The sequence below is a fragment of the Phascolarctos cinereus genome, unplaced genomic scaffold, assembly GCF_003287225.1.
Source record: "Phascolarctos cinereus isolate Bilbo 61053 unplaced genomic scaffold, phaCin_HiC Scaffold_5;HRSCAF=322, whole genome shotgun sequence".
NCBI lineage: Eukaryota > Metazoa > Chordata > Mammalia > Diprotodontia > Phascolarctidae > Phascolarctos > Phascolarctos cinereus.
Window position 1 is genome coordinate 377,633,247 of NW_027555958.1, and position 25,606 is coordinate 377,658,852.

At 45.3% G+C, this 25,606-nt stretch overlaps 1 protein-coding gene across 6 annotated transcripts in view; it reads right to left on the reverse strand.

Annotated features, from left to right (window-relative positions):
* The window catches only part of NFASC (neurofascin), a 243,640-nt gene that overhangs the window by 82,880 nt on the left and 135,154 nt on the right, over positions 1–25,606 (reverse strand). For 4 of the 6 annotated variants that reach the window (XM_078156382.1, XM_021002994.2, XM_021003002.2 and 1 more), the window contains exons 4-9: positions 18,901–19,081; positions 10,714–10,731; positions 9,491–9,596; positions 7,440–7,636; positions 6,662–6,784; positions 4,740–4,910 (exon numbers count right to left, since the gene is read on the reverse strand). In XM_078156382.1, coding sequence (XP_078012508.1) covers positions 4,740–4,910; positions 6,662–6,784; positions 7,440–7,636; positions 9,491–9,596; positions 10,714–10,731; positions 18,901–19,081 — 796 coding nt within the window. The remainder of the gene's footprint in view (positions 1–4,739; positions 4,911–6,661; positions 6,785–7,439; positions 7,637–9,490; positions 9,597–10,713; positions 10,732–18,900; positions 19,082–25,606) is intronic. The other 2 variants (XM_078156385.1, XM_078156381.1) reach the window with 1 other exon arrangement.

Here is a 25,606-nt window from a genome sequence, read left to right on the forward strand (position 1 = left end):
CCTCATTTTACAAAAGAAAACTCAGATTAAGTCATCAAGTTAAATTCCCTCATTTTACAAAAGGGACCTTAGATTAAATCATTGAGTTAAACTCCCTCATTTTACAAATGAAGCAACTGAGGTTAAGAGACTTGCCCAGGGTCACACAGCTCATAAATATCTAAGGCAGGATTTGAATTCAGGTCTTCTTGACTCCCAAATGCAGTGCTCTATCCACTGTGCCATCTAGCTGCCTTGTGTATTTCATAATTGTAAAGTGCTCTATGAATATGTTCTTATGATTATTATTATTAGTCATATTATTTTCAAGTCAGTAAACTTAGGTGATCTTCCTTTCAAGATATGATATTGGCTGGCATTTATATAGCACTTTAAGCTTTGCAAAACTCCTTACAAGTGTTATCTCTTTTGATCCTCAGGACAACCCTGTGAGGTAGGTGCTAATCCCATTTTAGAGATGAGAACACTGAGACTGAAAGAGATTGTGACTTGCTCAGGGTCACACAGCTAGTAAGTATCTGAGGCAGGATATGAAGGAACATCTTCCTGACTCTACTGTGCCAACCTAGCTACCCCTAAGAGCAGTTCATTCCCCATAAAATCCTCCATTCCTGGGAAACTGGGTCTGCTGGCTCATGTGGGTGGCAAGGACAGCCTAAATGAGGGAAGTGTTGATGGGAAGAGAGGCCGAAATCCCATCAGATGAAGATTAATGCCACGGGTGGTGGGAAGGTAGTGACGGTAGTAGTGGAGAAATCTTCTTTTAAATAGGAAGAGATCAAGAGCAGCCTGCATCAGCAGTGGGACTGTGATCCCCTCAGAAATCAGCACAATCATCTGCTGATGGAGGACTCAGGAACAGCATCCCAGTTCTCCTTTGGACATAGCTGCTGCCTAAGAGAAAAGACTCAGCAGAAAGATGTACCTGTTAAGAGGATGTCTAATATTTCACGGACAGTTTTACCAGCTGCTGGGGATGGGGTGAGTTGAGTTTTAAAAGTAGGGAGAAACTCAGGGAAGGTTGGGAGTAGGGAAGTGGGAGCCAAGTTCTGGTCTGAGAAATGTTTGCAAATGAAGTCCTGGATCCAAGAGCCAAGACAGTCTAGAGCAAAAAGGGATTGATTTAGGATAAAACAAGAGCAAAGGCTTGGTTTCCAATTTGCTTTTGTTTGGAACTAGGATGCCTTTCTGGCCCCAGGGCCCAGACAGGCTCCCCATCTCTCCTCAAAGACAGGGCCATAGTAGTCCTTTGGAATGGGGTAGGGAAGTCATACAAATGACCCTAAATGTCCTTTTTACCATTAACTCTTTCTTAGACACTGGCTTCAAGTTCTGACAGTAGCCAGTGCAGCTGGGGAAGGGGTAGGGGTGGTGACGCTGATGTTAGCCCTCCATCATCCCTAAGAATCCAGGAACACAGTCTGCTGCCAGAAAGGGTAGATAGGTGTGCCATAAAATTTGCATATTTGAATTGAGATCAAAATCCTATTACAATTAATTTCAATAGGAGTGTCTCAACTCTTTCATTATCCTGAGATTTTGTTGTATCGAAATGCTTTTCAGAAACATAAGGGCCAGGCTTTGAAAGCTTTTCACTATATGAAGTTATTCAGTTGAGTGAAATTTGTAATAAAGGATTTGACCTGTAATAATTAGTCTGCCCTAGAAGAGGTTACTGAAGCTTAATAGGGGAAACTGAGATCAATTTTTTCTGAGCTTCAGGTCCCTTCAAATACTCATTCAACAGCTATTTATTAAAACTTACCATATGCAAAGCACTGTGCTAGACCCAGTGGGAGATAGATAACAAAGCTTCTGTAAGACACAGTTCCTGCCTTCCTGCAGCTCCTAGTCTAGTAGGAACAGTCTAATTTGAACCAGAAGTGGGGAATACAGGCTAGGCAGGGGTATAAGACTAAGAGGCAGGACAGACTGTAGTGTGGTGGGAGCTGAGCAGTGGTGGCTGCATGGCTGAGCTCTGGGAAGGAAGGATCTTCAGGAGCCCCACTCCTGGCCAACGGGCACTTTTCTCTTTCTATGGCTCCATCAAAAATTCTTAAAGAGAACACAAGTCAGCACCCATTGCTCAGCACATAACAAACAATCCCTGAAACCACAAGTGTCTGCGAGTGTCCTTGCTAGATAGCAGCATGTCCTTGGAAGAATCTAAGGCTGCATGGGGAGTGGGCCAAGAACAAACGTGTGTGTATCTCTTTGAGAAATTGGTTCCCTCTAGCCCTCCTGTATTCCAAAGTCAAATAAAAATTGTGTTTGGACTAGCCGTGCCCTTTCTCCTTTCTCAAGCTGTAGGTAACCAAATATTGGCTGAGATGAGACATTCTCTCTAGAAATATAAAATCTCTGAGCCAATGGGTTGAAATGGTCCCTTTGAGCTCTTCCTTTCTATCTGGCCAGCCCCCATCTCTCAGCCTTTGTTTCAAAGGTCTGAGAAAAATTCTGTGCCTTCAAAGTTTCTTAGCCTTCAGGTCTGAAGAAGGCACAATGGCACGGCTCTGGATAATGGCACCCAGTGCTGGGCTGCCTAGGATGGGCAAAGCTACTTCCCAGCCAAACTTGTCCCTCCAAGTTCTCCAGGAAGCTGGAAGTCTCTCACAGCCAAAGTGGCAGGAAGGAAATACCAATGCCCTCTCACGTGGGATGGGGACATCTCCCTTCTATGTTCTGCTTCTAAACAGAGCTTCTTTTTTAGTGTCTAAGCTCCACTGAGGAATAGCTAAACCATCCACTTCTGGTTGTAGTCTATGCTGTTCTCCAATCCTTCTCTTGCATTCTGAACTTGATAGGCAGGGGGATTTCCGAGCACCACTGTGGTCATCCCCCCATGGCAGGAGGCCCCCCTCCCACTATCTCTGGAACATTTAGGGGGGAAGGTAAAGGCAGTTTTAAAGGTCAAAAGAAAAATAATTTTATATTTTTATTGAATAAACATAGTTCATCATGAACTTTCTTTTCACGTGCTCAAACCAAGGCTGCTATCCTCCACCCTCCCAGCAGGTTGAGGAGTGTAGTAGACCATTGTGACTCATCCTATATCTGCCTACTGCCAGGCTGACCCCTGCCTCATTGGGGTCATTCACATGTCCTAGGCATATTGCATTGTCCTCCTTCAATCTGCCAAATGGCAGGGGCCTGTCCTGGCATGGGTTGCAGAGGAATTTTAGACAACCTAGATTTCTTCTCTGGGGAGAGGTTTCTTCCTGGATTTGGCAAAAGGAGGAGGAAATGAGAGGAATGAGCATGTGGGGAATGGGGAATGAAGCTGGGAAATGAACCTAAAGAATCCCTGCAGCTATTCTTAGATCATGGCAACTACAAGGACTCTCCAGGTCAAGAGGAGTTTCCCAGCCCGCTCTGGCTGTTTTAACAAGTCCCCATTAAAACTGGACTTGAGGCCTTCCAACGCTACTACTACCAAACTAGCCCTCCCCAGTGGCCCACAGTACAGAGCGACATGCCTCTCAGAATGCAGTGATTGATTAAGGATCGACTAAAACAGCATCACACAGTGTTGTGGGCAAGGACAAAAAGAGAAGACAGAGAGAAAGAGAGGGAAGGAAGCAGAAGACCACAGGAAGTAGGACACAGTAGTAGACAGTGAAGGGGGAGGACAAAGAGGAAAGAGGAGGGGAAAAGAAGATTAAGGGCAACATAAAGAGGAGACAGGGAAGCAGGGCCTGAAAGCAGAAGGCTAGGAGCAGAGCAGGTGGGGCAGGAAGAGACAGATGAGCCAAGAGCAAGGAAGCCATCAGTTCTGGGTTCACGAAAGGCAGAGGTCCTCTAGTATACTTGTTCTTGTTGTTGTTGTTTCCAGACAACAAAGAAATAAAGAAAAAGAAATAAGAGCCCCAGATTATGGGTTCTCCAAGCCTAGTTGGGGGAGTGGCTTAGTAGACAGTCTCTCACCCCTCTTTCCCCTCCCTACCCCCCTCGACATCTTGGCAGCCCCACAAGCAACCATGGTGACTTCAGGAAGCATGGAGAATCAGCATCGCTCTTCTATAAACCTGCATAAGTCAGCCCTGATTGTGCTCACCCTGCCTCCTTCTCTGCCTCCCCCAGGCTCCCTTCTATTCACTGTTTAGACACAGAATAGAGTATTCCCAATCTGAAGCAGTGAATCGTGTAGCTTAAGTGTTCTGGGGACTCTCCCAGGGAAAGAAGCTCAGGAAATCCAATCTTGGATGGGCAAGAGGAAGAAGCAGCCTTTGGAGATCCATGGTGGCAAAGGTTAATACCAACCCAACTTTTCCTTGCCACTCAGCATGTCTCTAGGCTGCCTGCCCTCAGGCAGTGTGGGCTCATGGAATGCAGTGTTTTATATTAGCCAAATAGAATCAGAAAGAAAAATCTGCAGTGGCGGTGGTAGTGATAGGGAGAATGATGATGCATTCCAAAGCCAAATACAAAAGGACTTTTGAGGAAAAATCATTAAAAATTGGCTAGTCCAATTTCTGGCTAGACATCAAGCATGTGGTGGTGATGCCAGGAGACAACTTAGGAAAAGGTCAACGTCAGCTTTGGGTCTTAGGATATGCTGCTCTCAGGGCAGATAAAACAGCTCCAGGGACAATGACTATTGAAAGCCCCTAGAAAGACCCACTAGAAAGAACCATGGGGACTAGGAAGCTCCGGCCTGATTGGAGCCCCATCCCTTCCTCTCCCACCTACTCAACCCCTACCTCCTCAAGTCTCTGCTCCAGGCCTTGGGCCACACTTACTGGTGAGAACCTTGAGCGTGAATGGGTTTTTCTGCTGGATGGTGTGAGTAAAGTGGAAGCGGGCATTACAGCTGTAGTCGGTCTTGGCATCCTGCAGCATCACGTTAGAGAAGTACAGATCTCCATTCTGGCCTTGGGAGACACGCTTGTCCTGGTTAATAGGCTCCATAGCTAGAATAAGGAAGCACATGGTTAGAAGGTTGTTAACCCAGGTTCTCTCCATCCCATATAGGAAGCAATGGAGCCAGGGGCTCAGAGGATCATGGTGCTCTGGGCCAATATCAAGATCTTGTTGAACTGAATTGATTATAGGATTTCAGAATTGGAAAGGACTTAGAGGTCATCTAGTCCAAATCCCTCATATTCTAGAGCAAGGAAAAACTTTTTCAGTGACACAGGTTACACAGGTTAAAACCAGGACTGAAACCCAGGCACTCAGACTGTAAATTCAAGCAATATTTTGTTGACTTTTGCTGTTGACTCATTTCAGTTGTTTCTGACTCTCTGTGACCCCATTTGGGATTTTCTTGGCAAATAGGATGGAGTGCTTTGCCATTTCTTTCTCCAGCTCATTTTACAGATGAGAAAACTGAGGCCAACATGGTTAAGTGCTTTGCCCAGGGTCACACAACTAGTAAGTGTCTGAGGCTGGATTTGAACTCACAAATATGAGTCTTCTTGACTCTACACCCAGAACTCTACATACTTAAATCCCAAGACTAGTCAAGAGCTATCCAACTGGGTGAGTAACAACTGATTTAAGATGAGTAGCTGAAGAATGCTAACTTCACGTCTATGTTTGTCAAAGGAATAAATGAATATGTGTATTACTCCCCCTCCTCTTCCTTCCCCCCCCCCCGCCCATTACAAGTGATATATCTTCCAGGAGAAAGTAAGATTCAGAAAACTATGCTCTTGGTAAGAATATATTTGTAAGGCTACATAAAAATGGACATTCTCTTCCTAATTTTCCAGTACTTCTTTCCAAGTATTTCATTCTCAATTAGTAATTATAAAAACAATAGCTAGCATTTAGTTGGTGCTTCAAGGTTTGCAAAGCACTTCACATGGGTTATCTCATTTGATCTTCACAATTACCCCATGAAGTAAGGGCTATTATTATTATCATTTTATAGATGAGTAAGATGAGGCCAAGAGAAGTTGTGACTTGCCCAGGATCACACAACTAGTGTCTGAGGTGGGATTAGAACTCAAGTCTTCTTGTCTTCAAGCCCAGCAGTCTATCCCTTGCACCACCTATGCTGCTAATGACACCATGGTAGTGAAGTGAGATCCTTATCTAGGCCTGCTAATTCTACATAGACAATAATGCTGGTTCACAGCCACAGACTTTGCCTCTAAGCCCAGCTAATGTCATGGTCATGGTCACAGGGGAACCAGAAGAGAGAGGGAAGATGGCTCAGTTCATCCTCACTTCTGTAAAAACAACTTGGCATTTGTGCCTTTTTATCATTTTTGTATAAGCAGGTCTTCAAATAAGGATATTTCCCCATTCACTCTTCAAGACATAATATCTCTGTGTCTTATCATACTCCCTTTAGTGAGGAGGAGGAACTAAGGGGCTAAATAAGTCATTCAGTGCTGTTGCAAGGCAATAGCCAAGGCATAAACAGCTCCCAGAATGATAATGTCACATCCCCTGCTCTCAACACGCCCCACCTCCCAATTCCTCCATAGAAAGAATGCATACCTCCACCTCTACCACAGTATGTGAAAACATGGCCAAGCCTAGCATTGAATGTGCTGACTTGGTATTAACCTGCCTCCTGCTGTCTTATTTATTGGCCCCTGTTTCCTATGATAGGGTCTTCCCACCTGGAGGATCATGGGGGTGGCTTGGGTCCTTCAGACTCACCCAAGTCACCTTCTCATCTTCCTCTTCCCCTCCCAATGAGACTTACAGCTACTCATCCAGAAGATGACAGGAGATGGCAGCCCAGGAGGGGGGTTGCACTGGAGGGTCAGGGGTGCTCCCTCTTGAACCACTACAGGATCCAGGTTTTCCTTGGGCCACAGGGGTGACTCTGTGGAGGAATAGAAGGTGGTCGATGAGAACAGGATGGGAGCAGGGGAGAGAAAAGAGGTTAAAAGAAGAGGTGAGGGGGTAAGAACTGGAAGAGAGAGGGGAGCAATGAGGCAGGGGAATAGGGGAGGCAAGAGAAGGGTAGAGTGGAGGGGGGCAATGAGGGCAGGATGCAGCAAATGAGATAGGGCAAAAATGAAACTTGTCTTAACTCTGAGTTGAGTCATGTTCTTCTAGAGTTCCCCACCTCTTATCCATTCTCCACTTTAAACACAGTGTCAGATAGGGGTATCAAAATGTTTTTATTTTGACTTCTGAAACTTCTTTTACCTCCTCTTAGCACCCCAGCCCCAACAATCTTACACACACACACCACACACACACACACACACACACACACACACACAGGTACACAGATAGAAGGTGAGGGTCTCCTGCCTGGAGGCCAGGGAGTGGGTGGGATGATCTCAGTGATGCCAAGAAATCCACCTGTATAACTAGTTAGGAAAGCTAGATAAGGGTGGAGTCCTTTTTTCTTGGCTGAAATGACACTCCCAAAACCATAACTCCGTGGTTTTCCCAAGGAACCACAGCTACCCAGAAGCCCACATAACCCCAACCTTATCTTTGCCAGATGTTACCCCCAAGCAACTCACTTGACACCTGCAGGAAGATCCTGTTAGAGAGGGCCGTCCCAAATTTGTTGCGGGCAAAGCACTGGTATTCTCCCTCATACTCTTCAGGTCGCCCACCACTGCGGAAGTCAATCACCAGTGTCCCTGACCGGCGAAACATTGACACCCGGGGATCCTTGGCTACGTTGAAGAATCGGCTATTTCGTGTCCACTGGAAACTGTGGGGATGAGGAGGGGAGAGAGATAGTAGCAGAAGAACAGGGAGGGAATGAAGGCTCCAGACTGAGAACATTGGGCATCTCTTATCATTCTTGGTGCTCCTATTCTAGTGTCAGTCCTTTGAACCCCAAAGCTACTAATCTACTCACTCTCTAGAACAGGGAATCATCATGTTAACCATGAACTTGGATGGGGGAAAACATTTACATCTTTATTTTCACTAACCTTTAATGAAAATTAATTATTAATGTGGGCAACAATTAATTATAAATGATTAATTATTCATATTCCATATTCATATCATCCACCATCCATACGAATTATGAATGGGTAAACCACTGTTCTGAGAAGGGGTCCATATACTTTGCCAGACTGCCAAAGGGGTCTTATGTCACCAACAAGGTTCAGAATCCCTGCTTTAGAGAGGCAAAGAGACATAGGGCCACTGGCCTTGAATTAGGGCCATCAAAAGGTACAACTAATGCCAGAAGAAAGGTCACCTTTGCTAGTATTCCTGTTGGAGCCTTTTCCCTTCCCCAGGAGAATTAACTTCTCTTTGCTCCAGGTTATTTGAGAAACAGTGCCTGAATCTTCCAAACATTCAGCACGCCCTTTATTTGACCTGTAGAATGGCCTTCTGATCTTGAATGAACCTCCAAAGAATCACAGACTGTCAGAATTGGAAGGGGCCTTGGAGACCACCTCATTCAACTCAGAGAAGAGGCCTAGAGAAAATAGGTAATCTGCCTGAGGTCACACAGCTAGACAGGGGCAAAACTAGAACTCTGGGCTTATTCTCATCGCCACTGCTATGATTGTAAGTTCCTTAAGGGCAGAAACTGTCTTTTACCTCTTTTTGTATCCCTAGCACCTAGTACAGTGCCTGGTACATAGTAGGCACTTGATAAATGTTTATTTATTGGTTGATTTTAGTGGCCAAAAATATTTTGGACAAGACAGAGTAGAATTCACCAGTGGAGATTTCCCTCTATATTGACATGCGTATTGACTTCACTTTCTATTTCATTGTCTCCTTATTCTTCTCTTGACTCCTTCGCATGGATATTCCCGAAGGTATGTCCTTGGCCCTCTTCTTCTCTTACTCGCTCTCCCTTACAAATATATATATATTCAGTCCTGACTTATCTTCCGAATTCTAGACTTGTGTTACAATTACTTGCAATTGCTTTGATGAGACCAGAGCAGAAAGAAATGAATTATATCATAAGGGGCTTCATTAATATGTGAAGAAGTACCATTTGCCAATTAAATGAAAACTACTGATGGAGTGTAATAGAGCATCTCTAATAATAATAATCATAATATAGTCAATATTTGTACAGGTTTTCAAGGTTTATAAAGCTATTTACAAACTTTCCAGGTTCACATGATCTTCACAACTCTCCTTTGAGGTAGGCAGTGCAAACCATTTTTCAGATGAGGAAACTCAGAGACACAGCGGGCCTCATTCAATGTCATCCAGCTAGTGAGGGGCAGGGCCAGAACTCAAATCCAAGCCCTTTAGATGCCAAATACACAGCAGCCTGACAGAACTGAAAGAAGTGTGTTCTGCAAGTTGGGAACCCCGTGTTCTAAGATGAACCCTGCTACCCGTGTGACCACAGGAACATGATTTAACCTCTTGAGGTCTCCATTCCCTCTGATAAAATGAAAGATTTGGATTAAATACACGATCTCTAAGCCCCCTTCCAGTGCTAGCATTTTCTATCTCTCACCTAGGTAGGACGGCCATCCCAAACGACAGAGGTCATTCAGCGTCCCTCTCTCATGGTCCCTTCTGTCTATTCCTCCCCACATCCCATCCCTCAGATTCTACCTGCCAATGCACTTACCTGGGGGTAGGGTTCCCCTTAGCTTCACACTCAATGAGGATGTTGTCTCGAGGGTCCACGATGTAATTTTTCACTGACTGCTTGGTGATAGTTGGGGGCTGAGATACTGCAACAGTACACATAGAAGAAAGAATGGGATCTGGAGGTAGGATCTCTAACTACCTGTGAGGGGTGGCAGCTGAAATAGGGGGGATGTGGGAGCTTTAGGAGCTAGGAGAGGAATTGTTGCATGCATATATGTGTGTGTGTGTGTGTGTGTGTGTGTGTGTGTGTGTGTGTGTCTGGGGTATCTGATGATGCACTACTGAGTCCTAGCTTCGCAGGTGGCAACTCGAGGAAGGGGAACACAAGGACCTGGCAGACACCCCTCCAGGAAGGAACAAGGCCTCCCAATCTTTGCAAACTGAACAGGCAACAATGGCACTGACCCCTCCATTCAGAGGGCAGGTAGAAGCTGGCAGTAGAAGCCAATTCTGCATCATGGAATTCCATGATGAATTTGGAGTTGGAAGTGACCTTGGAGGTCATCGAGTCCAATACCCTCAATTTACTGATGAGGGATGGTGATTTGCCCAAAGTCATGCTGGTAGTAAGTGACTGGGGCCAGGATTTGAACCCAGGTCCTTTGACTCGAAAACTAAGACACTGTACCACACTGTACCACCCAGTGGTAGCTGCTTGTCCCAGAGAACTTCCTGAGGGGATACCCACTGTTTCTGTGAAGTTAGTTACCCTTCCTCTGGGCCCCTGGAAGCTGGAGCTCCCACACACTACTTTGTGATCCCTGTACCACACCACCCAGACACACCAACTTAGGCCTTCGCTCAAATCCCAATTTTTTCTGCTTTTCTTGTTTTCTTTCCTTCCTTACAACAGGGTGGCTGCATCCTATTCTTCCTTTTCCTTCCTCTTACAAGAAGAAACTGGTCTACTTGTGACTGTCTGCAGTGTCTTTGCTTTCCCCAACGTGATGTCTATATTTCCCCATCATCACAACCCCTGCAGGGATCTTGCCCAAGTGACCTAACCTAGGGGAGGTATCCCCACCCAACCCTGAAAGTAGACACAACTCACGGGAGCTTCTAGCATAGGAGTATTTTTAGGGGGCAGGATGCTTGGAGGGTTCCAGAGGCTACTTGCCCAAGAAGGTGGGCCCTCCTTCCCCCCACCCCCAGCAGGCACCAAGCACTGACCAGGCCCAGAAGACCAAGGGTGGGACTTACGCTCATTTTGAATGTTTGCTGTTAGTTCCGATGGGTTAGCATTGGAGGGGGGAGGGGAGAAAAGAAGAACAATGGTTATCATCATGTCTTATATTTCTACTCAACCCCAGCATGCAGGGACAGGGTGGGGACAGAAGGGCAGGGAGGGGCTGGGCTCTTCCCTTTTCCCATCACAAGGCTCAGTGGGGGAACCAGGGATGATACATAGGGAAGAGAGGCTTGATACACCATGTACAATTCAGGCAACTGCCCACATCACATAATTGGGGATAGGGAGAGCTATAGAAAGTTCTGCAGTGTTGGAAGTCCAAAGTCTGACAAAGGAGGAAGAGCAGACATTTTCAATGAAGCTTGGATGCTAAAGAGAACAAAATCCCTTAGACAGCTGGAACCTAAATAGACACCCAAATTCTAAAGATTTTATCAACTGACCAGAGAACGGGTGACACCATGGTGTAAGAGAGGGTAGAAACTAAGCAGTATCACAGGAAGGATGGTGGTCCCAGGTTGAAGGTGAGACACCATGAGAAGAGGTGGTCCACCTGCTCTTCCACATCTTCTTTTTCCTCTCTCCCATACCCAGCACTTTCTTTCCTCCTCTACCAGCCTTCATAAACAACCTTTAAAGACCAAGTTAATTGTGATAGTGTAATGAAATTTTGCTATAATGAATACATTTGTAGATACTTTATTTCTGGTTGGAAGGACCAAGAAATGAAACAAAACTGACCCCTGACTTCTTTTTGCAGGGCTCCCCTCCCCCCTCCTGTGCAAAATAAAGGAGGGGTCCCAGTTCCTGAATCCTTTTGGGAGTAGTTTTTTTTGTCAGCACACTGATTTGGAAATTTTATTTCACTTGATTGTCTGGAATGCTGGAAGTAGTCAGCAATTAGGGGTAAGTGATATACTCATATTTATCCCTTCTGCTATCCCTACAGTGAATGTAGTATAACATTCTTATTTACTTTTGACACATTTTTTCTTAAAGTTGTGATAGTATGTTAGTATTTTAATTTTTTTTAAAGAGGGCTTATGGTGGAAGCTAGAAGGCTGTTGGATTGTATGGGACAACTGTCATGATATTTCTGCTGTCTAGCTGGGTTCTAGCTTGATCTGAAGGAAAATTATCAGGAACTCAGAATATAAGGGATGGAGGAATTAGATAGAAAGAGAATCAGGAAGTCATGGAAGGAGGGAAGAAAAAGGATACCCAGGATAATTAAAAGAAGGCCAAAATAGAAGTGACCAAAGAAAGAACTTTCTAATAATGAGAATTACTTGAAAATGGAATTGTTTTTGGAAGTATTCACACAGGGGCTACAAGCTATGTGTGAAGGATTTTCACAGAAGCAAAGAACGTGTGAGATGGAAGGGACCACCCATGAGGAAGAGATGCCACTCAAACCCAGTCCATTGTTCTTTGCACTATATCATAATGCTTCCCCCTCTGAGGTTGAGGAGATTCCTGCATGGGGTGGGAGAATAAGATTTTATGAGCTTGTAAGGCGAGGGAAGATGGAAGAGGAGAGTAGTGAGAGATGGAGCAGGGTTATACTATATACTGCTAGAAATTTAAAAAGGTAAGAGGCATGACTGCATAAATTTTCCCTTAAAATAGGCCAGAGACGGTGAACTTGATGGACTACAGAAGAGAGACTTTGCCAATTTTTAGATTTTGCCTAGGGCTGGTCCTGGAGGGAGTGGAGCAGAGGTAAAATAAAGACTCCTGGGAGAGAGCAAGACTCCACCATTATTGAATGAAGGGGCCAAAGAGGTCCTTTCAGGGGGAATCCACAAAGCCATTGGACTTTATGCTAGAGTATAGACCAGAGGAATTATGGGAAAGGTCAAAAGCCAGACAGAACTAGGTATAAGAGGTGAGGTGGAAAAAATGGCAATATTTTCTAAAAAATTCAGGCTGAGACAAGAACCCAGGCCTCCTGATGATTACCCAGGCCACTTCTGACTTCCCCCTTCTCTATCTGATTTACTCTCAAAGGTACAGTATCCTTCCTGGCTCTTAACATTTCTGTGATTATTTAAGAATGGGAGCTAGTTCAACTTTCAGATTGAAATCTAAGAAAGAGGGGTCAGATTCAAATCTGATCTCTAAATAGCTAGCATTTATATAGCACTTTGAGGTTTACAGAGCACATTATAACATCCCTGTGAGGTAAGGGCTATCATCATCCCTATTTTACAGATGGGGAAACTGAGGCTGACAGTGGTTAAGTTACTTGCCCATGGTCACACAGTTGGTAAGTCTCTGTGGCACTCTTACAAATTGTACCAGCAAGCTGGCTCATGTGTTAAAATGGGAGAACTAGATTTGAATCACAGGATTTTAGAGCCAGAAAGAATTTTAGAGTGCTAGATCTGAGTTCAAATCTTGCTGCAGAGACTTACCAGCTGTGTGACCGTGGGCACACAGTAACGGAACCATTCCCAACCTTAGTTTCTCCATCTGTAAAATGGGGATAATGATAGCACTTACCTCACAGGATTGTTATAAAGTACCTAAAGTCATATGACCTAGGTAGGACTCACTCAAGCTGAGGTCTCCAAATTAATTGTTCTTTTCACTACTTTGCACTTACTCCCTGCCTCTAGATAGCACAGCCTTTCCTTTGCTAAAGGCATCACAAGGAGGAGAATTTCAAGGTCTAGGAACCCTGTGTTGCCCCCTTTCTTCTACATTTTCTTTAAGAAGGAGTTACTAAGTTTTTTTTTATACATTCATAAGAGGCCAGAGTTGGAAGGGACCTTAGAAATCATTTAATTCAATCACGTTTTCTTATAACTGAAGAAGCCAAGGCCCAGAGACTTGAGCTGGCTTCTCCAAGGTCACAGAGCTAATTAAAGCACAATTGTCCACTGATCTTTTCATTCTGTGCTGCTGCCTCTTCTGAAGCCAATCAGGACATCAGGCAGCCTCTCTGTTCCCCCTTGATATGCAGGGGACCTGAGGAAGGGGGATGGATGGGAGGCCTGAAAGCACTATTATTGTTATTCTGGTTATAACACCTACAAAATCATGCATGGGGCAGCGGAGAATACCAAGTCATCCAGGGATAGTGGTAGGAACAGCTGGCTGGGGGCTTATTAAGAAGCCCCTTGCTCTACAGGGAAATGACATCTGGAGTCACTGAAGTATAATCAAGGATTTTATTACCAGGGCTGAATGGATGCCAAAGAAAAGCCTGCACTTAATCTGCTATGGAAAAGGTCTGCCAGACCAGAGGATGAGGATTGCAAATAAATTCACACATTCTAGACAGCCAGGCTCCTTCTTATGTGTCATTGGAGATGCTAGGGCCATACCACCTGCCCCTCTCTCCTGCCACTGGACTTCCTTTATGGCTATGTCAAGAGGAGAATGCATTTGCCCTTGGGGTTCCAAAGGGGAGGAAAAGTCCTCCAGCTGGGCTCTGGGTGGGTGGGGGAACAGATGCAAGGGAGACCTGTGTCTGATTTCTTTGATTCAAGTGACCCCTTTCTTTTCCTGAGTTAGGAGTCTGCTCTGATGTCAACAGCGGCTTCGGCTGCTGCCCCGTGGGGGCCCCTTTCCAAAGCTCAGGCTGGGTGTTAGGGCACAAAGTGAGTGTTCTGCCTGGACCGCCTTCTCTGTGGGTACCTAGGAGAAGAATGCTGAGTCTCTGGAGGGAGTAGGGGGAGGAAACGGGAGAAAGATGCCAGCGGACTCACTTCTTGGCAAACCCACACTAGCTGGAGAGGCCATTCTTTGCTTTCTGCAAAGGTCATGCTGTTCTGCTTGACTGGTGAGGGAGTAAAAAGAGTAGGGGGTGGGGGGCTGACTCAGTGGGCCAAGGCAGCAGCAGTAGCAGGAGACTGCATGCATCAATGGGGGACGGAAACTCTGGGTCCATAAACCAGCCAAGGGGCAAAACCAACTCCACCATCAAGGCACAGGAAAAATACTCCCTGTCGATCAAGTAAGTGGAACCGCTGGGGGCAGCCTCTTGGGTTCCTTGGGGCCAAGTCACTCCAGGGCCCCCACAGGCCAGCAGAGATCAAAAGTTAAGATTGACATTGGATCCCAAGCACATTCGATTGTGTTTCAGGCACACGGGGCATCTGATGGATGGACTCAGCTAACCATGGGATGACATCTGTTGTGCCAGGTCCAGGAGGACAACAAGAAGGACAGGGGAGGGGGAGGAGGGGGGCTCTTCCCAGAATGGCTTTGGGTCTTTTCTAAGGGGATCATGTTTCTGTTGCCTTGCAGGGAGGTTTTGCAGCTGCCAATTTTCTTTGTGTGGAGGTATCTCTATGGCTGATGGGCCAGGGTCTCTCTGTAGGACTGCAAGTGAAATACAGTGAGCATTTGGGACATGCCACATGCCTGCAGTTTGCCTTGGTCCTGTACAGTGGGCCCAGACTCAGCTAGATCAGTCTCCAGAGCAGACAGTGAGAGGCCTCACTTTTCCAAGGGCTCCACCAGACACCCAGAGAAATAAAGTAAAACCAGTAGGAGGCAGGGCAGTCTAAGGAGATGGACAACACTGGACAGAGAGCCACAATACCACGCTGCTCATCATGATCCTTCACTCATTTGTTATATGACCCATTTACTTTCTCTGGGCCTTAGTTGTTCTTCATACAAAATGGCATGGTAGAGAGAGGGGATCTATCATCCTTGCCTCTTTACCTAAGCCTCTTTATTATGTTTTAGACAAAGTGAAATAACATAGAATGATATTGTACCAGATGTAAGGAAACTCAAGTTCTAGCCATGACCCTGCCATTAATTTATTTGACCTTGGACAAGCCATTCAAAACTTCTCTGGGCCTCAGTTTATGGCATGGATGCCTTCTCAGAATAATGTTTTTAAATACATAAAATAAAATCCATAGGATTACAAAAGAAATCTAAAGTTAGTAAAAAATCAAGGTGTCTTTTTTTTTCTCCATCAAAATTCATGGACAGCCTAAAATATTCACACCTTAAATTAAGAACCCCATGACCTTGAAAGTACTTTCAGCATTATGATTCTGGTCTAATGGAGATCCCCAAGGAGGAGTCTGGAGTTCTTTGTCGGAAAGGTGCTACTATGGAGATTGCTCGTGGTTGCATTGGCTGCCCACATGGCTCTGCGCCTCTTTAGAGAACCAGCTGTTTTAGCAGATTCTGGAGCAATTTATTTATAGTTTCTACCTTGTGGGAAGTTCTGTGCCCACAGGCCCCAGGGAAGAAAGTGGCGGATGGGGGAGGGGAAGGGGGAGGAGGAAGGGAAGATGCAGAAGAGAAATGAGCCTTCACTACTTTCTTGATAACCTAATTTCCTTTGCCCCTCAGGGACATGGCCTCATCGAGCGCCTTATTAGACTGTCTGCCTAGGTCTGTTAATGAGAAAGTCTCCCTGAGCCAATAGCGTTCTCACACCTTATGGGAAGAGCCCCTCATTAGAACCACTAGTCTAGGGGAAGCACGGACCTTGCCCACTCAGAAAGAGGCAATGGGGTTTAGTGGATAGAGTGCCGAACTTGGGGCAGTAGAATCCTGGGTTCAAATCCAACCTCTGACAATTATTAGTTGTGTGATCACAGGCAAATCACTTAACCTCCCATAATCTTTCTGAGCCTCAGTTTTCCAATCTGTAAAATAGGGATTTAATTTGTAGTACTTATATCACAGAGTTCTTGTGAGGATTAATTAATGGGCTATGTAAAGCATTATATAAATGGCAGCTTTTATTATTTTAAGAATAGTGGCAAAGAGAGGCAACCTCAGAATCAAGATGACTTGAGTTCAAGTACTGCCCTTGACATATACTGGCTATGTGACCTTTAGTAAGTCAATTAACTACAGCCAAATCTCAAAGATAAGTTGCAATACAGTTGTCTATTAAGTTTTCTCACTAGAGATTCAATAATAATAATGATAATAATAATAATAGTGATAATAGCTGGCATTTATTTATATAGTACTTTAAAGATTTATATATGATCTTATTTGATCTCAACACAACTCTATGAAGTAGAGAATATTATTATCCCTATTTTTACCAATGAGGAAACTGAAGCTGGCATAGGTTAAGTGACTTGCCCAAGGATACACTGCTTATAAGTGTCTAAGACAGGACTTGCACTATTTCCAAGTCCATGACTCTGCCTACTGTGCCTCCTAGCTGCCTAACCTTAAACTAATGATGTCATAAGTCTAGACAAGAAAAACAGTTCCAGACTCTGGGCTTCCCTAGAACCATAGACGGTCTTTCACCAAGCAGAGCCTATCCCTTAAGCGGGGTCTCTGAGGCTGCTAATTTGAAGAAATGATCTTTATCCTATTAATGGCTAATGAGTTACTAATATGGCTGACCATTGGTACTGTTGATTCTGGAAACTGGTGGGCAGGGTTAGAATCGGGGGAAATGATGATGGTGATGATGACAATAGCTTTAACGGAGGTAAGGAAAAGTCAGGGAAGGGCCAAGAATATGAGCTTCTACTGAGACATCCGGGCGGCCAATCGTGCAGAGGAGCCAGGCCAGGGAATTGTTCAGGCCATTTAGGCCTAGATCAAAGATGTTTTAAGAATGGGCTGCTCGTGCTTTTCAATTTATTTCATTTTTGCCTCTGCATCATCAATGGCTGGTTCATAGTAGGTACCTAATAAACACTTGCTGATTGACTGATGAACAAAACAACCCATTTATAGCACGTACAAATTTATTTCTTTCCCTTCATTGTTGGTGAACTCCTTTGGAAAAGTTCAAACTCTGATTCTAGTGTACTTCAGGGAAAAAGAAGGGGCATCTATCCCAGGCTAGGTAGCAATAAATCCCAAAGCGGCCACACCTTCCCCCTTAACTCTTGGGTAATATGTAGTAACCATCTAACAAACAGCAGAAAAGGAAGAAGATGTTAGGTGGGCTAGGACCAAGGAAGAGCTGTGACAGCTGGTTTACTTTCTGATCCAGGAGTAAGTCTTTTTTCTGCCTGATGTCCTTTCTGTACAGGCAGCTACAGGTGGAGAAGGAAATGTTGACATTTTAGGCACTGTCTTACCATCTTCTGATGGCTACAGACCTTTGGGCAAAAGGGCTGAGAATCCTGGCATTGAACAGCTCAAAGGGATCTTGATGGAGGTTTCATCATGACCTGATTCCCCCCCACCCTCGCATGCATCCCTTCCCCCAAAAAACCCCCTAAAACACACACACACACACACACACACACACACACACACACAATTAATATCTGACATTTGACAATGGAAGAAGTTCAACAGCCAAAGTGAGTCTGGATGTACGGTACAAAATACTTAGTCCTACTTATTACAGGGCTGGGGGCTAGGGTTCCTACGCTAGCCACCAGGTTCCAATATGGGTAGCATTTCTATTGTGCTACACTCTGAACTACCAACCTTAGGCAACTGTTGGGAAGAGGATGAGTAACTGCCAAATAAACCCCTTGATACTATGACACTGGTTTGATTACACTGAGGGGAAATTCCACCCTCTGAGGACACAGTAAAGTGTGGGTTGACTTCTATGGCTATCATAGAGCTGATCAGAAGAAAGTTCATTCTCGTTCCCCCAATATCAGCATTATAACTTGGCTCCACTCTAATGCCCCATCTGGTGGCAGGTGTTTGCCAAGACAAACCCCTTCCCAGTCCCCCCTGCGCTACTCTTCTGGCTCCCTACAGACACCTGGTCTAGAAGTAGCCCAGATCCTTTAGTTTGGGGTTAAATGATCTCAACTGGGAAGGCACCTTCTCTCCCCAGAGCATGTGTGGAAGCTAGCTGAATGTACTGTGTCACCTGAAAATTCTGCTTTTGTAGGTTAGCCAAGAATACTTGTAGGGTTAGGGAGGGTAAACTAGGACCTGGCTCAAGCCTCCAGGCACTTTCTCCTGGGCTTGTCCAACTCAGTGCCTTCCTTCAGGGCCAATGACCAACATGCTCATCCACGGCATCTGGGAATGCCACATTTTAGTAGCTTCTGTTATGTTATAATTTTTCTGACAGGCTAACTCATAACTAGTCTAAGGGAGAACCAGGCCCACATCCTATCTCTGTCACTACTACCCTCAGTCACAGCTCATTTCCTCCCCAAATCATCCTTCTTTCCCCTTTATCTCGAGTCCTCCATGCTTCCCTTTCCCCCACGCACACACCCCAAAATCATCGGGAGAAGAGAATAGGAAAGATTGGGACTCACGGTCCAGAGGCACCTCAATGGCCCCCACGAGGTTGAAGAACCAGAGGATGAAGGTCGCATGGATCCACAGAAGTGGCCACAGAGCCATCCTGGGTGCTGGGCCCCGATCCCAGCTCCCCTTTCCTCCAGGCCTCGCCGTCTCCTGCTGTTGCTTGAGCTGGACTGTCTGGCAAGAGATCAGCTGTAGAAGGAGACACATGCACAAGTGACTGTGTGTCATCCCTCCTCTCCCACCAGAGTGGGGAGGGGCACCAAGAACCCCCTCTCTTCTTGGGCTGGTACCGGGAAACAGAGCATCCTCATGCTGACTGGCCCTGGAAACAAGCGCTGGGCCCAGAGAAGAAATCAGGCATCCAGCCTGCTGAGACAGCACTATCTGTTGCTTCTTTTTTTTTGGTGCTGGTTTACTTGGAACTCTGTACCTTAGGGAGGAGAACAGGGGCCCTTAAGGGTGTTTGAGCTAAGAGGTGAAAGGGAGAAGAGATGAATAAGCAGAATAAGGGAAAAGAGCTCAAAATGTCAGCTGGCTCAGGCCTGTGCACACTTGAATGTGAAATGAGGTGGTTTTTTCTTTTTTGGCCAATGAGCAGAGGGTTTTGCAAATGCTCTGACCAACTGTGGAAGGTATTCTTTGGAGCTCCCTTTAGGAAGTTTGGTAGCATTATGCTGACTCAGGGAAATAGCATGAGCTCAGCAATTCACCTTGGTGGCTGGATGTAGGCAACCCTCCCAGATAGTTCAATATTCCAGTTCCTAGACCCTAGAGCCATCCTCAGGCTAGGTGAAGCTAGGTCTGGGGCACAGGGTAACCCCTGGAATGGATATACTAGGGAATCCCTTTCCCCTTGCCACTCTGAACCCATCTAACTTGCTGCTGCACTATGGTGGGACAAGAAGGGGCAGCTCCCCAGGCATCCATCTCACAAAGGGTAACCTTTCTCCCATTCCTATTCCTCTGGGCAGCTACCCAGTGCTGAAGCCTACAGATTGCCCCTCCCTTTATACCCACCACTTCCCCTGGCTTCCCCTGAGAAGTCAATGGCACAGGAGAGGCAAAAGAGAGGGAAGGAGGGCATCAAAGGCCCAGCTGGGTTTCTGGGCCTCACCCGTTGACAGGGAGGTAGGAAGGAAACCCTAGACTTGGAATCAGAAGACCCGAGTTAGAATCATGGTTCTGCCAACTCACTACCCATGCAGCTTTGGACAGCTCCAACACTCTGGGCATCGGTTTTCTCTTCTGGAAAGTGAAGAGGGGGCCAGTAAAGTCTCTCCCAGCTCTAAATCTCTGATTCTATGTCCACAGACTGCCTATGTGGTGGAAAGAGAAGTTCTGCTTCTGATTCAATCTGGCCAAATGACCCTAAATGCCTCCAGGCAACTTCAGACCACCATAAGCTGCAGAGCTGGGGCTGATCTTCATCGCTAGAAAGAGACACCAAGGAACCATAGGGGTGGTCTCCCTGCCTCCCCCCAAAAAGGCCCTTCTAGGAAACCTCGATTCTGATCTTCTGGATTAGGATGGATCAGAGTTAGAGAGAAGAGGAATCTCAGATGCGATCTAGTCCAACCATCCTCATTTTATATATGTGGCAACTAAGACCCAGGGAGGTTAAGAGGCAAGTACCTGAGGTCAACCAACTACTCAGAGGTGGGATTTAAACCCAAGTCCACTGACTCAAGACTCAGTGCACTGTTGACTATCAAGCTGTTTCCACCCAAAGAGGTTGATGTTTAGTGTAATGGGATCACAGAATGGACCTCTGTCGTCATCCACCTCTCACTTTACAGATGAGGACACAGGCCTGCAGAACTTACATGATCTGCTCTTACTCGCAGAGATGGCAAAATAGAAGGGAAAGGAATGAACATTTATATACCACCTACTATGTGCCAAGCATGCTAAGCATTTTTTACAAATATCATCTTATTGATCCTCACAATGACCCTGGGAGGTAGGTACAATGATTATCCTCATTTTACACATGAGGAAACTGAGGCAAACAGCGGTTAAGTGACTTTCCCAGGGCCACACAGCTAATAAGTGTCTCAAATCACATTTGAATTCGGCTCTTTCAGGACTACAGGTCTAGCTCCCTACCCACCACTGGAGATCAAGAGAGCTTACTTATTCAGATTTGGGCCTGATAGGCTGGTCATTCATTCCTTCCTAAGTGCAATATAAATGTTTATTATTATTGTTGTTGTTGTTCTTGTTGTTGTTGGAAGTTTGGCAAAAGCAGCAACTCTCAATCACCTTAGGGAGGACCCTTGTAAAATGAAACTTTTTTTTAAAATTCTGTACCACTCTGGATGGCCACTAGGGAGCACAGGAGTTTAGGAGTCACCAGCCTGGCCAACTCAATCCAGATGGTTCCCTGAAGGTGAGGAGAAGGTGCCAAATTTTGAGTCACAGGCTGATAGGAGCCTTAGAGGTCACCTCTGATTAGAGGGTGGCAGGCAGAGAGCTCCTAGATCCTCCAATTATGGCAAGCACCCAGGCCAATCAACTCTTCATTCCCAACAGCTACACTCCTCAGGACTCCATCATTCACTCCCCCCCCCCCCGTACCTTCTTTCCTGCACTCCCCTACTTTTCAGCTTTCTTCTGTGTATTGTCTTCCCCCATTAGACTTCAAATTCCATGAGGGTAGGGACTGTCTTTTGCTTTTCTTTGCATCCCCAAGACAGTGCCTGGCACACAGTAGGAACTTAATAAGTGTTTATTCACTGACTGACCTAGTCCGGATCCATCATTTGACAAGTGAGAGACTTACTCAAGGTCATACAGGTGGTGTCAACCAGGCAGTTATTTGGGGAAGCATGAAGTGAGTGACAAATCAGCAGAGCAGGACGTGTTGGTCTGAAGGTCATCTGTCCAGTCCTCCTGACTGTCAGGTCAGGGCTATCCTCAGGCCACCTCAGAAGTGGTCTTCTAACAACACCCTTCTCCAGAAGAAAAGTCGATATTTGCCTGAATTCTGAGCTAACATCCTTCTGGACCTACCTACACAACTGTATCCTGTGTCCCAGGTTAGAAGAACCCTTGGAAAAGACTTAGAGGGAATAAGGGAAGAAAGTGGGGAGAAAGACGCAACTCAAGTTTGAGCTTTGTGGGGGGAGGAAGAAAACCAAAGTTTAAATCTTGGTTCTGTCCTTGTATGAAGGCACTGCCATGGAAGTACAGACGGTGGAGGTGTGTCTTGTTTGGGGTGCCCTTGGCAAAAACCAGAATCCTGGAATTGTTTACAAAGAAGAAACACATGAACAAGAGTCAAAGTGAAGCCCAATTGTATCTGCTTTTTTTGGTCTTAAGTAGTTGGAGAGGGCAAGCAGGAAAGCTTCCCTGTTACTTTCCTGACACAGAGGAGATCATATCTAGCTATTCAGTTATCTCAAGTATTACTTTCTTCTACTCTACTCTAGAGATGAGTAAGATCTTAAAAGTCATTCCATATAATTTTTTTTTTTTACAGATGAGGAAACTGGATTCCAGAGAGGCAAAGGGACTTAGGTCTGTGGCAGAGCTGAAGCCATAACACAGGCCTCGTGATGCCCTCCTGCCTACTTGTTGATTGATGGATTACAGGCCCCTGCCCGGTCCTCCCACCTTATTATGCTGTGTGCTCACATACAGGGTTGGAAGGTTTAAGAATAAGTCAGGGGAGCAACTTGAATGTGGCAACTACCAAGCCCATGAGAATGGCAGTTTGGAAATAGCCATGGCACTCGAAGAGGCCCAGGGCATCTCTACTTGGGCGGCCCCACTACCTAAGTAAAAAGGAGAGGTAAATCTACCTAGAAGTAAATAACAAACTCCCGAAATGGCAGCAGAAGTTAGATGAGGAGACTGTGAGGGAGCATGTCCCCAAGGAACGGACCTTTGCCATCATCTAGACCACCCTTCTTACTTTCCAGATGAGCAAATATGGCCATAGAGGTTAAGTGACCCTCCTGAACTCACAGAGATAGCAAACTATAAGGGAAAGGAAGGGAATAAGCATTTATGTAGTACCTACTATGTACCAGGTACTATGCTAATAGCTTTTTACAAATATTATCTCATTTGATCTTCATCACAGTACTACAAAGAGGATGCTATTATCCTCATTTTTATAAAGATCGCCATTGATTCCTATTTATCTTAGTGTGGATTATCTCTTCTTGGACTGGTTACTGCAAACGTTTTATCCCATAATATTTTCCTTTTGCATCCCAGCATATCTTGGTCCCTTGCCTTGGCCGATGGTGTAGGTTCTGGGAATGAAGACTCATTATGGTATTAGCTTAGGCCAAATAGTTCCTAGCTGACACTATCCCAGATTGATTTGGCTACAGCTTCCATCTGGATGGTGGAAATCAGGGAAAGGAAGTGGATCCTCGGGAAGTGACTTGGCATTCTGGTGCAGCATTCTTGGGCAAGGGGGAGTATGCATGAAGAGCGAGTCAAGAGTTGGGGATGGGGTAGGAAGGGTGTTTTGGATTCCAATCAGCACTACACTAACTGTGCTGTAGTGTTAAAGGACAGCTGTGGGGTGTAAAGGGAGGAGAACTGTGTCTTATTTAGGGGTCCTTAATGAAAACTGGAACCCTGGACTGTTTATGAAAGAGAAACATTTGGATAAGAGTCAGAGATAAGCCTCATTACTCATGAAATTTTCAACTCATAGTGTTTTTAAACAGTGGTACAATACGTAGAAGGGAGTAGAGTCCTTAATAACTTACTAGAACACAAGGATGTCCAAGTGTTCAGCAGCCTCCTATCCCAACCCAATTCTTCCACAGGCCACAAAATCTGCCATTCAGAAGGGGCCTTTAGAGAGCTAGCCTAACTCCCCTCATCCACAGCTCCATAGCTCTCCCCTCATCTTACACAGAAGGAAGCCTAATCCCAGGGAAGTTACATGACTTGTCCAAGGTTAAACCGTTCCTCAGTGACAGAGCTGGGACCAAACCTGAGGCTTTCCAACACAGTACTTAAAAAAAAACCCAATACTGCACGGTATCCTTATGAATAAGAACATTCCAAAGTACACCTGTAATTTTAAAGAGAAAGAAATCTGGTCTCTGAGCTAGACATGCAGAAGTAGCACAGTGGATAGAGTGATGGACTGGGAGTCAGGAAGACCTCAGATACTTACTACTTGTATGACTCCAGGCAAGTCACTTAACCTCTATCTGCCTTAGTTTCCTTATCTATAAAATGGAGATAATATAGTATCTGCCTCCCAGGGTTGTTGTAAGGATAAGATAACATTTGTAAAAATTGTCAGGCCATAAACATTTATTAAGCACCTGCTATTTGCCAGGTACTTTCCTAAGTGCAAAGGGATACAAAGAAAGGTAAAAGGCAGTTCGGGCTCTCAAGAAGCCCACAGTCTAATGGGGTAGACAACATGTAAATAATTGTGTACAAACAAGCTATAATCCAGGATAAACTGGAAATAATCTGCAATCTTCAAAGTACTACATAAGTGCTAGTGATGATTGTGATGAGGAGGAGGAAGAAGAGAAAGAGGAGGCTTTCTCATAGATAAAGAAGAGAGTGAATTCCTTGAACATTAGCCCTTGGACTCTAGGCTATAGATGCTTGTAATATCTCCCTAGGAACGGGTCAGTTGTACTCAGAACAAAGGGGAGTCTGACTCAATTTTTTCTTGCTGTGAGGGTCTTTCAAATTGATCCAGTTGCAATGAGAAATAGAAAAACCATAAAATCATATGGGTCCCAGAGTTAAGGTGGTGTCCCACGCCTGAGAAGACCATAAAGAAGTCCAGCCTGGAAAATGGGGTGTGTCCCTGTTCCCTAATCCCCATGACTGTCACTTTGCTCACCAGAGAAGGGAGAGGCAAGCTAGGTGGAAAACTTTATTTAGCCAAAGAAACAAAGCTCACCTTTCAATCTGAGCCCCAGCTCTACTACCATCTTCCCCTGTGGCTTTGGCTAAGTGTCAATCTTCTGGGCCTCTCAGAATCTCTTTTGAGATGTCCACATGTCCACTGCCATGATTCAGGGATTGTGATTGTGGTACAGAACAGTGTCCCTATCAATGGAAGTGACAGTCTCCTTGTACTCTGCTCTCCTCAAACCAACAACAGTATAATTATTTCCAGGGCTGGGTGCTACATTTTGGGAGGATCATGAACAAAATGGAAGCAGGCAGAACTGACAAATATCAGGAAACCAGGTCAATTCAAAGAACCAGAGATGTTTAGCCTAGAGGAGATAAATATGGAGGAAGGGAAGAGGAAGACACATGATATACATGTAGAGCTGTCATGAAGAAGACTTAGCCCATATTGCTCCAGAGGACAGAACCAGTACTAATGCCCTCCTCAGACATCTCATTTTTCACTTGAAGCACTCATTTTGAATTTCTCTGGCTTCTCCACCATACTCCCAGTAAGCTCATCATTGTGAAATCTCACCATCTTGCAAGACCCAATCAGCTTCATTATTGACACTTCAACATTATCCTCTGCCCCTCTGATGGGAGTGGGGGTGGGGGTGGAACCATAAGCTCCTCCATTTAAGGAGAGGGGGCATGACCCCTCCTCAAACATCTTATTTCCTCCCCTTCTGTACTTGTTTTGGACCAATGTCTCTGACCAGTCCCCTGTGCTGTTCTCCCCGTTTCTGCTTTCTTTTGTGTATCTTTTTCCATTAGATTGTAAACTCCTTGAGGATGTGGACTGTCTTTCATTGCATC